Genomic DNA, 13,871 nt, shown 5'->3' on the forward strand with positions numbered 1-13,871 from the left:
CTATGACGGGGAAGAACACCCCTCTGGACAAACCTGGCCCCAGAACTGACCGGGGTTCCAACCAGATCCAGAGATCACCCCTAGAACACGTGTAAGCCATCTCGGGTAGATCACTGCAGCAGTGGCATATATAAATAAATACACAGGGAAAATGTAAAAACCTAGTACAGGAGGAAATGAGATAAGCCGATCCAGTAGGCAGCTAGCTGAAGCGATGAGTTATGGATGAGGGGCATCACGTTGCTGAACCCAAGGTCGCAATTCTCCTGCTGAAAAAATTTCCAAGGTAGAATGCCAGTGGGAATTGCTGAATTTAGCAAGAAATTTAGCACCGACTCTCCATCCCCGTCTTAACAGAGACCTGTCAGTTCTGACTCATCATGGATGCTAATGTTTTGCTTATAACACCCTTTACAGTTGTCGGCTAATTCAGCTGTAGTTCCATAACTTTGCGCTGGAAAGATCTGCTTTAGCTGCCAACGTGGTGTAGTGGTTAAGAGCCGTGGTTTGGAGCGGCAGACTCTAATCTGGAGAACCGGGTTCGATTCCCCCACTCCTCCACATGCGCAGTAGAGGCTAATCTGGTAAACCGGGTCGGTTTCCCCACTCCTCCACACGAAGCCAGCTGGGTGACCTTGGGCTAGTCACAGCTCTCTTAGAGCTCTCTCAGCCCCACCTCCCTCACAGGGTGTCTGTTGTGGGGAGGGGAAGGGAAGGTGGTTGTAAGCCAGTTTGATTCTCCCTTAAATGGTAGAGAAAGTCGGCATATAGAAACCAACTCTTCTTGTTTCACCCTGCAGTGGGTTTTCCATTTTGCCTATATAACAGCAGCTGTGAGTGTCTCACAGATCACTCTTTGGACTGGAGCTTGTTTTGATCCAGCTTCCCTTTGAAACACAGACACACACACGCCTTTCTGTTGTGTATGTAGATCAGCCTGGCGGATGTTCCACCTCATGCATCTGAGGAAGTGAGCTCCGAATCATGGAAGCGTGTGTCGTAGCAAACTCTGTTAGCCTTTTAAGGCGTGGTGTTAATGGAACAGCACAGGTTTAAGCATAGGCAAGGTCCCTGGTTCAAGCTCCATCTAGGCTGGGTGGTAGTGATTGGCCCATAGCCATGAAGTGAAGTCCAGGGGATTCAGGAGGACATGTGCCGTGTGGTGCACTGGTATGATGGAAGATGCTAACGCGCATGGCATTTTGCACTGTCACCCAGCGGGGCGCTTGACCTTACTGGCGTGCAAACGTTGGGTGCGTTGAGAAATTCTCGATCTGGCCCTTCCCTGTTCTGCAGGTTGCCTCTTGCAAACCCCTGATGATCCGGGTCCCTGTGGAGCTTGTCAGTCGAGTTCAGTATTGTCTCCTCCGAGCGGGTCCCAGGCAGAGAAGGTCCTCTCCCTCCATGTTCTACCACAGATCCTTTAGCCAGAGAACGTGGGAATCTTTCCCACGTGCTCTGAGCTGCAGCCTCTCCCTTGAGCCGATCCAAACCCCATATCCGCAGGTGATGCCGTTCCTCAGATTTCCCGTGGTGTGTGGAAGAAAGAATGTGTCCCCAGGTACATTCCCCTGCATCTCCAATGAAAAGATCTTGGCCAGCAGGGCAGGGAAGGATCCTGGCCTGAGACCCTGGTGAGATGCGGCAAGCCAGAACGGGGCAGTACTGAGCTAGAAGGACGGATGATCTGACTCAGTATGAGACCGTTTTGTCAAAAGAGAGCGGGGTCTTAATTGGCGGGTGCGGCAAGGGCCCGAGCCCGCAGATCTCGAGCCGTTTGGTGGCTGCCGTAAACCTTTCTAAATAGACAAGCTCTGGCGCAGAAGTACCTGACTTTGCAAACAAAATTTGCCCGGGACCAAGGTCCAAAATCCAAATGGAGGCTCCTCTTGCCTGGTGCTTCACGTGGGGCAGAAATCACGGTCACGCACCCCTCCTTCATTGCGACAGGGTTTTGTGCACAAGAAAAACAATCTCTGTGTTCAACCCAGCCTTTCCAGGCTCTGCATTTATGAGGGTCAGAGCACAGGCCATTCGTTCCTTCCGCGGAGGAATGCATTTATAGCAGGGTCGCACTTTTTAGTTACATCGTGGGCTTTAATTTAATCTCAGTCTTCATTGGAAGCCGGCCAAGCAATAACGTGCAAATAAGTTGCGTTGAGCCTTTGGGAAGCTCACGAAGCAAAGCTTATAATCTCTTAACTACCTGGCATCTTGTTGACCAGAAACTTTAGGACAGGCGTCTTTTGTGCAAGTAGGTCTTGTTGGTACTAGGGTAAACAGCCCACAGAATAAAAGTCAGCAGCTGTTTAAAAAACACACACACACACACAAACCCACAAAGTGACAATTTAGTTCACCACGACAAAAAATTTAGACTTTTTCACACAAAGGATTTCTCTGCTAGCCTGTGGGGTTTCTTTTCCTCCCAGCTTCCTCGCGTTCTCTTCTCTCCATTTGTGGTCCTTTTGTGGTTTCTTCGTTGGTTCTCCTTGCTTTCTCCTATTTGATCAGAGGTGGTTTGAGAAAGCGTGGAGAAAACACGGGAAAAATAGCATGTGTGGAACGGAGATGTGAGGGAACCCAAATTGCAGGAGAACCTCCCAAGATGCTGAAGTATACCTCAAAGCAGGAAACCAGTATTTTCCCACATCCCCCAGTTCTTAAAGGATCGCCGCTGATCATGAAGTGACATTCAGGGCGATACCTGGCCCTCCCGCACACATGGTCTGTGACACTCTAAAAAAGGTAAAGGCCCCCTGTGCAAGCACCAGGTCATTCCTGACCCATGGGGTGACATCACATCCCGAAGTTTACTAGGCAGACTTTTATTTACGGGGTGGTTTGCCAGTGCCTTCCCCAGTCGTCTTTCCCTTTACCCCCCAGCAAGCTGGGTACTCATTTGACTGACCTCAAAAGGTTGGAAGGCTGAGTCAACCTTGAGCCGGCAGCCGGAAACTGACTCCCGTCAGGATCGAACTCAGGTTGTGAGCAGAGCTTGGACTGCAGGACCGCAGCTTCCCACTCTGCTCCACCGGGCTCCTTGTGACACTCCAAGGGAGAGGATAATATGGGTCGAGGCTCAGAACCCGGACTGAAACCCTGAACTCACGGGGGGTAGGACGTCCTGCGCACATCTGTACCTGTTAGCAGCTTTTGGGGAGTGCCGCGTATTTCAGGCAAGGGCGCTCTTGAACTCCCCGTTCCTCTTCCCCGCAGAACAGAAATATCATTTAAAATGTCTGGCCGACGGCCGGTCGCCTTCCGATGTTGCACTGACGGCTCCCGGCGTTCTTCTTCCGCAGAGTCCTGAAAAGCTGGGGCCCTCCCTTCCCGAGGGAAAGATGGTTCTTCTACGGCAGTTCAGGCTTCTTCTCTGGAAGAACTACATCTTGCAGGTAAGGCCAACAGGAGGCGGAGGGGGGACTGCGGAGGGTAGTGGGTGAGAACGGGGGGTTGTCCGAAGGGTTTGGGGGATGCCTTCCTTCCCGACCAATGGGACTCCAAAGCAGCTCATGATAAGAGAAAATAAAAATACATAATAAACTTGTTTAAAAAAAAAAGGCAGTGGTAATCTGGAAACTAGAGACAGTGCTATCCAGGAAACTAGAGTCAGGAAGGGCGGGATGTGTTGGTTGCTTCTTCTCTGAGTTTCTTCTCTGTACCCCGCAGGGGGGTCCGGTAGCCATGATCCCTGCGGGACCAGTTCTGCTCATTTGGGCACCCCAAGGGTCAGGACCGGAGTGGGGCGCAGGAGGAGGGCCCGTACCCCACACTCCCGCTGCTTCTGCCCAGGTCTGCACTGGCAGTGGTACCAGTTGAGGGCATAGTGCACCTCCCACTGGCTCTGACGTGTGGCCCAGAGGGCCCACTGGAGCCAGGCTGCGGTGGGACCAATGGGGAGGGAGCACACTCCTCCTCCCAGGCTGTAGCCAGACCCCGGAGGCTAGCTCGGACCCTCGTAGGAGGCCATGGCAGCGCGAGTCTATGAACTTGGACAGTTCGTGTGAGTGGGGGCATCTTGGCCTTCTTCTGGGCACTGGGGGTGTGTGGGGGAGGTGGTTGTGAGTTTCCTGCATTGTGCAGGGGGTTGGACTAGATGACCCTGGTGGTCCCTTCCAACTCTAAGATTCTTATGATTTTAAGTTGTGACGGTCGTCTCCAGCCTTGTAGTGCCCCCCTACCGCTTGGGGTTCTTGAGCAGCGAGCTGTCCAGGAAGAAGAAGAAGGGTTGGTTTTTACATCCCGATTTTATGTACCTTTTAAGGAAGAATCAAAGCGGCTTACAATCACCTTCCCTTCCCCTCCCCACAACAGACACCTTGTGAGGTAGGACGGGCTGAGAGAGTTGGGCGAGAGCTGCGACTAGCCCAAAGGACCATATCCCCGCTGTGGCTCAGTTGCTTCTTGGTCGGGACCGAGCAAACGCCCGGGGAACACACGTAGTGCTGTTTCCCGTGCTCCTGCTTTGACTTGCCAGGCAGACAGCAGCAGGAAAGGAATTTAATTACTTTGCCCGGCTTGCACATGATGTCATCGCAGTGTGCATTTTTCCCGCCTACGCCAGCAGCAGCCTAGGATGTAAAACAAGGTGGGGGGGGGGGGACACACAGTGCAGTGAAAAGGGGAGAACTCAATATTGGGGGTGCTGTTTTCAGCAGCATTCTTGCTATGGCTGTGACGCTCTGTTTCCATCCCTGGCAATCAGGAAAACTAAGAGGTTTGTTAAGTCAAGCCTCTGATAGCCCCGTACATGACTGGTAGGGTTACCAGGTCCCTCTTCGCCACCGGTGGGAGGTTTTGGGGACGGAGCCTGAGGAGGGCGGAGTTTGGGGAGGGGAGGGACTTGAATGCCATAGAGTCCAGTTGCCCAAGTGGCCAATTTCTCCAGGCGAACTGATCTCTGTCAGCTGGAGATCAGTTGTAATAGCGGGAGATCTCCAGCCGATACTTGGGGGTCCCAGTGTGGTGCCTGTGAATGCCACGGCACCCGCCAACACCTTTTCTGGCACCCACCAAGTGTTTTTAGGAAGTGGGCGGGGCCAGGTAGGGCTTTTGCCCAGCAGGGCTTCTGATTGACTATTAGAGAACTGATTGGCTGTGCAGATATATTTTTAAAATGTTGCTTTGGCAGCAGTTGCCCCCACAGCACAAGGATCTGCCCCGTGTTACCGAAGTTACGCTGTGGCGATCATTTTGATCCTCCTGTGGCGGCCGTTCTGTCGCCGCGCCCACCGTGCCGGGTCAGAATTTGAAATGTGCCCGCAGGCTCCAAAAGGCTGGGGACCCCCTGGCATAAGCAAATCAGAAAATAGTTTGGAAATCCCACATGAATCCGTTTGGTTCTTAGAGTTGTTCCTGGTGATTTAATTTCAGTGTAATTACAAGGGTGTGTTATGCGTGTGGGAAGAGGAGTCCCGAATCCTTCCTGTCACGATCCAACCTACTTTTCCAGCCTTAATGGTGACCTTTCCAGCCTTTGTAATGATGGCTTGCGCATAATAGCTAATAAAACCCTCTTGTTGTCAGCGGAAGATCGAAGGTGGGCTGGCAGAATGAAAACAGCATTAGATTCTTGTTAAAACCCCGCTTCCAGCTATCTAGGCCAATCATACAGACAATATTACTAAAGGGGCGCGGGGAGGAAAAACGTGTACGGAAAAGGTTACCAGGGTCCCTCGGCCAGAAACTGCAGCAAGATAGGGGCACCCATAGGGGCAGTCACCTTGGCGCTGACGTGCGCATTGTGTGCAAATGGTGCAGCGGTGACCACTTTTCGGTGGGAGTTATAATTTTGTTTCCTTTTTTTGTCAAAGATAGGACATTTTGGAGGACTTTCATTCATAGGGTCGCCATGGCCATTTTTGCATGTTAATTAGCAGCGCGCTCCAGGCTGAATTGCCCGGCATATTTTTTAAAATTTTGCACGCTGAACTGTCGTTCCGAAAGTGACTGCGAAGCCGGCGCAATACCTGCTTCGCATTACTAAAGAGCCTATCTAACGTGACCTTTGGTGTTTGCCGTGAAGAATCCCCCTCAAGGAACCATGCAAAACAACAGAGGCGCAATAGCTATGTACATGCTAACTACTATGCAAACAGGAACAAAGGAGCAGGCGAGTGGGGGGGGAGTGGAACTCCTTTTTCGTTGGGACCGTGAAAAGGCATTTTTAAAGTCACATTTTTGAAAAGAGCTTTCTGCCAGCAACAAAACTGACCATGCAAAAATGGCCCATGAGTCAGAAGCGACTTGACGGTACACAACACACAATAAACAAACCCTTTTGTCATGGCCAAGGTGCGGGGAAGAGCGTGTTTTTGGTCAGGGGAGCTTGCAGGTCTCGGTAGCAACTGCTGCAGAAAGGGCATGAAAAGGGATTGAGGGTCGTTTCTCCAGTCACAGGAAATTGCTGTTTTGGCGCTGAGAAAAAAATGTGACAAAACGGAAGTGCTTCCTTAATGAAAGATGTCTCGATCTCCTTCGAGCTTATTGCTCTGTATAAAAGAAAGGCTTGGAAAGATCCTCCAAGTGGCAGCAGCATTCTTTAGGCTTGATCCAGAGACACCCAACATGTAAATAAGACTGGATGCGCTGCTCATAGATTTGGCAAGAGGTGTTACCTTTGGCATCGGATACACTGAGGGAGAAATTAATCACAGGCGGGTAAAGCTGAACAGGAGAGAGTTCGGACTGATGCAGGAAGACTGCTCTTACCTTTTAGGCGAATGAGAATTAATATGGTCATCATATCTCAAAAAGGGTATTGCAGAGCTGGAACAAGTTACAGAAGAGGGCAACTGAGGTGGTTGAGGGTGGGGAGACATGATAGAGGGTTATGACATTATGCACTGAGTGGAGAGAGTGGACAGAGAGAACTGGTTGGTCGCTGTGTGGAGCAGGGCGCTGGACGAGATGGTCCGATCCAAGCAGGGATGTTCTGATGTTCTCAACTTCCATCTTGAGCATTACGGTTCACTTGAACGCTCTGCGTCTTCCTCCTGCAGAAGCGGCAGATTCTGGTCACGATTATAGAGATCTGCCTGCCGCTGCTGTTCGCTGCGATCCTCATCGCCCTTCGCCACCGGGTGCATTCGGTCGACCATCCCAACGCCACCATCTACAAGAACCAGTCGGTGGACGGCCTGCCGCCTTTCTTCCGCGACTGGCATGGGCGCAGGCCCTGGCAGCTGGCGTACGTCCCCTCCAACAACACGGCCGTGAGGAGCATCGCCGAGGCGGTGAAGGAGGCCCTGCAGGGCCAGCATGTCAACATTAAAGGTCAGTGCTGGTCAGGATATGAGAAACTGCCTTATACTGAATCAAGCCCTCATGAAGCTGCTTATACTGAATCAGACCCTTATGAAGTTGCTTATACTGAATCAGGCCCTCATGAAGCTGCTTATACAGAATCAGGCCCTCATGAAGCTGCTTATACTGAATCAGACCCTCATGAAGCTGCTTATACTGAATCAGACCCTTGGTCCATCAAAGTCAGTATTGTCTACTCAGACCGGCAGCGGCTCTCCAGGGTCTCAGGCAGAGGTCTTTCACATCCCCTATTTACCTAGTCCCTTTAATGGGAGATGCCAGGGATTGAACCTGGGACCTTCTGCGTGCCAAGCAGATGCTCTACCACTGAGCCACAGCCCCTCCCCTCCCTTGGTCCATCGAGGTCAGTATTGTCTACTCTGACTGGCAGGGGCTCTCCAGGGTCTCAGACTGAGGTCTTTCCCATCACCTACTTGCCTGGTCCTTTCAACTGGAGATGATGGGGATTGAATCTGGAGCCTTCTGCACGCTGAGCAGATGCTCTGCCTCTGAGCCACGGCCCCTCCCTGTGTTGTGAAGGGGAAACGGGGAATGTTGTAAGCCACTTTGGGTCCCCGCTGGGGCGAAAAGTGGGACATAAATTAAGTAAATTAATAAAAGACAGTTTGGCCTGAAGACTTTCTCCTGACGTCTCTGCTGCAGAGAACACTTCGTGTTTCCAAGAAGAAGGAAATAACTTGCCCGGTTTCATAATGGAACTGGCATTTCTGGTCTGGGTGTTCCTGGGACACAGCGCTGGGAGGTAACCAACTTCCCTACAAAAACATCCTGGAGCTGGGGAAAGTGCGGTGATTTGAGGGATTGGAGCACTTTCCTTTTGAGCAAAGATTTGTGGTTGCTTTGCATTTGTGCGCTGAGAAATGTGACTGGCGGGGGGGGGCATAAAATAGCTTTGCAGAAGTGAGAACGGTGAGCAGCGAGCAAACAGAAAAACCTGCCTCCTCCCTGATTTATAAGACTAGAACTCAGGCTTCTGGACACGGTGCGTTATCTTGGATACTAGTTTGCTGCCCCAACTTGGAATTTGCTGCCCCAACATGCCATGGTACCCCCCCCCCCCCGTCTTAGATGGCTTTCAAAGGGAATTAGACAAGCTCATGGAGAATAGGTCTACCATTGGCTGGAGAAGGATGCCGGACTAGATAGGCTTTGGCCTGATCCCGCAGGGCTCTACATTTATTTTCCACCTTTTTAAAAAAACCTTTTCAGTGATGGTTTTATTCATGGGAGTCTTGTGTTAACTGAGAGCTGCTGGGATCGTCTGTTAGACAGCTGGGCAATTTTAAGATGAAAAGGATAAGCGAAAGGGGACCTTCTCCTTTGGGGGTGGGGATGACTTCTGAATACTGGTTGCTGAGAGGTGGTCATTGAGGGAACGGTGTTGTCTTCGTCCCCTGTGGATAGACTTCCCAGAAACCTCTTGCTGTGAGAAACCGGATGTTGGACAAAGGGGAAGGGCCGTAGCTCAGCGGCAGAGCATCTGCTTGGCATGCAAAAGGCCCCAGGTTCAATCCCCCGCATCTCCGGTTAAAGGGACCAGGCAAAGAGGTGGTGTGAAAGACCTCTACCTGAGATCCTGAAGAGCCGGAGAACTGCTGCTGGTCTGAGCAGACAATACTGACTTTGATGGACCAAGGGTCTGATTCAGTATAAATCAGCTTCATGTGTTCATGTGACCTTTGCCCTGGCCCAAACAGGACTTATGTTTTCGCGTTCCCCCTTTTTTATCCACCATGCGGATTTTGTTTTTTTCTTCTCCCTGTAGCTCGAGGGTTCCCCTCCGAGAAGGACTTTGAAGACTACATCCGATTTGATAACCGCTCGGGCAACGTGCTGGCCGGACTAGTTTTCGAGGACTGCTTTGCGCACAGCCAGGAACCCTTGCCGATCCAGGTGGGTAGGCCTCCTCCTCTGATCTGGAATTTGATCTGGAGAACCGGGTTCGATTCCCCGCTCCTCCACATGAGCGGCGGAGGCTAATCTGGTGAACTGGATTTATTTCCCCACTCCTACACGAAGCCAGCTGGGTGACCTTGGCCCCACCTACCTCCCAGGGTGTCTGTTGTGGGGAGGGGAAGGGAAGGCTATTGCAAGCCGGTTTGAGTCTCCCTTAAGTGGTAGAGGAAGTCGGCATATAAAAACCAACTCTTCTTCTATGTCCTCTTACCCTGTTTATGCCATTTCAGTGCTTACCTTTTGCATTTATAGGTTAGTTACCAGCTGAGGTTTAAATACAGCCCTCGAAATGCCCCTCGGGGTGAGCAGACGGGCCTGAGCCCAAACATTGATCGGGACTGGCACACTAGCTACCTCCTCCCGCTGTTCCAGTTGCCGGGACCCAGGGAAGCCAAGTATGACGACGGAGGGACGCCGGGTACGTAGGATCTTGGCTAAGTCTTCCTGCAGAAGGATAAGCCTTCGGCTGGATGGGCGTTGCTCTTGTTAGGGTGACCAGAACGAGTAATGACACTGTGGAATCCGCTGCCTGTGGAGGTGGCGATGGCCATCAGCGCAGATGGCTTTAAAAGGGGGTTAGATAGATCCAAGGAGAAGAGGTCCATCCATGGCTGCTAAAGGGAACCTCCATGTTCAGAAGCAGTCAGCCTCTGAAACTCAGTGCTCGGAAGCAACATCGGGGAGGCCCTTGACCTCTGTTCCCTGTTCGCTGTTCCTCTATGGCAGTGGTTCCCAAACTTTTTTGGGCCGCCGCCCCCTTGATTCCACAAACTCAACCCCAGCAACCCCCTACCCTATCCTATAAAAAGCATTTTTTTAAAAAATAGGGGTTTGCATGACTCACTAAAGAAGATAATAACAATAAAATTCAAAGCGGTAACAGTTCATTGCACATCTATTCAAAATCAAATTAAAACTTTTTTTATTTGAAATTTATTCAACAAAGCTGATGAACTTGATCCAGCAGCACCAGCTTTTCAAAGTCTGGGGGAAAATTCCACCAAAGTTTCCACCAAATTTGCCAGCATGGTGCCATAGCTCGATCTATTGTAAATTAGCGAACAACACAGTTGAAGGGGCCCACCTCGAGCGCCCCCCTGCTGCCCTCTTGCCTCTTAGTGCCCCCCTAGGTAATCCCACTGCCCCCAGGGGGTGGTACCGCCCACTTTGGGAACCACTGCTCTATGGCAACCAGTTGGCAAGTGTGTGAAGCAGTATGCTGGACTAGATGGACCACCCGTCCAACCCAGCAGGGTTCTTCCTCGGGACAGTGAAACAGGCTTTCTCAGGAGGTGGTAAGTGCTCCTTCCCTGGAGGCTTTTAAGCAGAGGCTAGATGGCCATCTGTCAGCAATGCTGATTCTATGAACTTAGGCAGATGATGAGAGGGAGGGCATCTTGGCCATCTTCTGGGCATGGAGTAGGGGTCACTGGGGGTGTGAGGGGGGAGGTAGTTGTGAATTTCCTGCATTGTGCAGGGGGTTGGACTAGACGACACTGGTGGTCCCTTCCAGCTCTATGATTCTTCTTACATCCATATGACGCTTCTCTAAATAATCCTCTCTGGCTCCCCATTCTCACTTTTCTCAGGCTACTACCGGGAAGGCTTCCTCGCTGTGCAGCACGCCGTGGATAAGGCCATCATCCGGTACCACGCCGGCGATTCCGCAGCCAGCCTGCTCGAGAGGGTTGCCGTGGTCGTCCGGCGCTTCCCGTACCCGCCCTACATCAACGACCTCTTCCTGCTGGCTGTCCAGAACCAGCTCCCCTTACTGCTCATGCTGAGCTTCACCTATACCTCACTCAACATTGTGCGCGCCGTGGTGCACGAGAAAGAGAAGAAGCTGAAGGTAACGGTAACAAGAGGTGTCAAAGGACCAAAGGATCATCTGTTTATCCCTTAGTTAATGGAAAAATCTACTCCCCCCCTCCAACGTATGTTAAGTTTCTAGCACTTATGGACAATCTTTGCGCATCAGAAGACAGCTAACTGGGCTCATGTTGGTTTTGTATGTGTGAGATGATTGTACGATTGTAGGGATGATGTCGGAATTGAGTGTCATCCTGCATGTGCCGTTCTCTTGGTCAGGAAATGAAAAGCTAATTCTAGGGGTTAAAAGGACACGTGCACGGATCATTTGCCCATTTCCCTTTGTCCTCTTCTTTGCTTGAAGCGACAGCCAAACCCTATAACTTCCTGGAAAGGGGGAGAACGTGATGTTGGGATTCCCAGGGCTAAATAACGGCAGGAAAAAGCAATCCTCGGAAAGGAACCGTGACGCCTGCCTGCCGTTGCATGTAATCACATTGCGTTTTCTGTGTCCGCAGGAGTACATGCGCATGATGGGTCTCAGTAACTGGCTTCACTGGAGCGCCTGGTTCCTCATGTTCTTCCTTTTCCTCTTGGTGTCCATCTTCTTTGTCACGGTGCTCTTCTGCGTCAAGGTGAGGCGCTTCCAGCAGGCGAGTAGGGCCCAGCCTGTTCGTTGAGGTTTGGGGGCTGGGAAACAGGGCCGAGGCCCTGAGCCGGAGTGACCGTGCCCCCTGGATTCAGTTGATCTCGGTGAGACTTAAGCACGCAGAACAATTTTCTCTGTTGCATTTCTTGAGACTAGAAGGCCTCCGCCTGCTAGGGCTCTCAGTCCATGAAAGAGGTTGTAGTTAATTTCCGTGTCAGTTTCTGTATCTGCCTCTTAACACTGGACTTCAGTTGAAAATTATTTGCATATTACCGAACCTTCAATATAGTGACTGTTTGGAACTTGGGTGTCATAAGCCAACCATCGCCAAAAGAAAAGCTGTCTTTCATGTTTCTTCTTCCGTGCCCTGTTTTAAGTAATACATCCGAACTAAGAACAGCCTCTTGAAAGAAAAAAAGTGTAAGAACATAAGAAAAGCCCTGCTGGATCAGACCAAGGACCATCAAGTCCAGCAGTCAGTGGCCAACCAGGTGCCTCTAGGAAGCCCCCAAACAAGACGACTGCAGCAGCACCATCCTGCCTGTGTTCCACAGCACCTCATATAATAGGCCTGCTCCTCTGATCCTGGAGAGAATAGGCGTGCATCATGACTAGTATCCATTTTAACTAGTAGCCATGAGCACCCCTTTCCTCCATGAACATGTCCACTCCCCTCTTAAAGCCTTCCAAGTTGGCAGCCATCACCACATCCTGGGGCAGGGAGTTCCACAATTTAACTATGTGTTGTGTGAAAAAATACTTCCTTTTGAATCTCTCGCCCTCCAGCTTCAGCAGATGACCCCACTCTCTGGTATTATGGGAGAGGGAGAAAAGCTTCTCTCTGTCCACTCTCTCCATACCGTGCATAATTTTATAGACCTCTCTCATGTCTCCCCTCAGCCGCCTTCTTTCCAAGAAAAACAGCCCCAAGCGTTTTAACCGCCCCTCATAGGGCACCCACTCTAGTCCCCTAATCATTTTGGTGGCTCTTCTCTGCACCTTCTCAAGTGTCCCTTAACACTCAACTCCAGGAATAACATTTTCCCTGCCTGATTAAAGTTGCCCTTCCCTGGTTGATCAACTTAAAACGTTAGTTGATTAATCTGCCCAGTCTTCCACTTTCCATAGATTGCCGGTCTTGGCATAGGTGATGGTGTTTGCCTTCCGGACTGATTCCATGGAGAAAGGCCTGTGTCTGGTCTCTGTTTTCTGTCCATCTACAGGATTTCTGCTTTCTGCATAGCGGTGATGACCAAAGCCGGCCAAAGCCGGGCTTAACGCAAGTTATTTGGTTTTGCAGGTGAGCGAGCAGGGGGCCGTGCTCACAAACAGTGACCCGACCCTGGTGTTCGCCTTCCTGACCATCTTCTCCGTCTCCACCATCTCCTTCAGCTTCATGGTCAGCACCTTCTTCTCCAAAGGTGAGCTGTGTCTTCTCGCTGCTTCCCACCAAGACAAGGGGCTGGTGAGTCACGAAACTCCCTTTGCTCGCTTTGGGGAAAATCACTTGTGTGAACGGCCACGAAGCCGCCTTACATCAAATCGGTCCGTCAAGGTCAGTATTGCCTTCTCAGACTGGCAGTGGTTCTCCAGGGCCTCAGGCGGAGATCTTTCACATCACCTCCTCTCTGATCCAGGGAAGCCCCTGGCCCAGAGGAGTTTTTAGGCTAGTCATGGGATGTGTGTGTTAAGTGCTGTCAAGTCGCTTCCGACTCATGGCGACTCTATGAATCAAAGCCCTCCAGAATGTCCTATCTTTGAAAGCCTTGCTCAGATATTGCCAATTGAGGGCTGTAGCTTCCTTTATTGAGTCAACCCATCTCTTGTTGGGTCTTCCTCTTTTCCTGCTGCCCTCAACTTTTCCTAGCATGATTGTCTTTTCCAGTGATTCTTGTCTTCTCATAATGTGACCAAAGTACGTCAGCCTCAGTTTAGTCATTTTAGCTTCCAGGGTCAGTTCAGGCTTGTGTTGATCTAGAACCCATTGATTTGTTTTTTTTGGCCATCCACGGTATCCGTAACCCTCTCCTACAACACCCCATTTCAAAAGAATCTACTTTCTTCCGATCAGCTTTCAGACATGGGATGCCTGCCCACAATCTACAGGGCAACGGGAACACCTCCCATT

The 13,871-nt window shown here is 51.0% G+C and overlaps 1 protein-coding gene across 1 annotated transcript in view; it reads left to right on the forward strand.

Annotated features, from left to right (window-relative positions):
* Window positions 1–3,336: 3,336 nt before the first annotated feature.
* ABCA3 (ATP binding cassette subfamily A member 3) overlaps window positions 3,337–13,871 on the forward strand; it is a 38,652-nt gene continuing 28,117 nt past the window's right edge. The window contains exons 1-7 of the mRNA XM_056866399.1: window positions 3,337–3,398; window positions 7,005–7,278; window positions 9,095–9,222; window positions 9,538–9,703; window positions 10,875–11,134; window positions 11,613–11,729; window positions 13,044–13,164. Coding sequence (XP_056722377.1) covers window positions 3,345–3,398; window positions 7,005–7,278; window positions 9,095–9,222; window positions 9,538–9,703; window positions 10,875–11,134; window positions 11,613–11,729; window positions 13,044–13,164 — 1,120 coding nt within the window. The 5' untranslated portion in view covers window positions 3,337–3,344. The remainder of the gene's footprint in view (window positions 3,399–7,004; window positions 7,279–9,094; window positions 9,223–9,537; window positions 9,704–10,874; window positions 11,135–11,612; window positions 11,730–13,043; window positions 13,165–13,871) is intronic.

The sequence above is a fragment of the Euleptes europaea genome, chromosome 21 (genome assembly GCF_029931775.1).
Source record: "Euleptes europaea isolate rEulEur1 chromosome 21, rEulEur1.hap1, whole genome shotgun sequence".
NCBI classification, from domain to species: Eukaryota; Metazoa; Chordata; class Lepidosauria; order Squamata; family Sphaerodactylidae; genus Euleptes; species Euleptes europaea.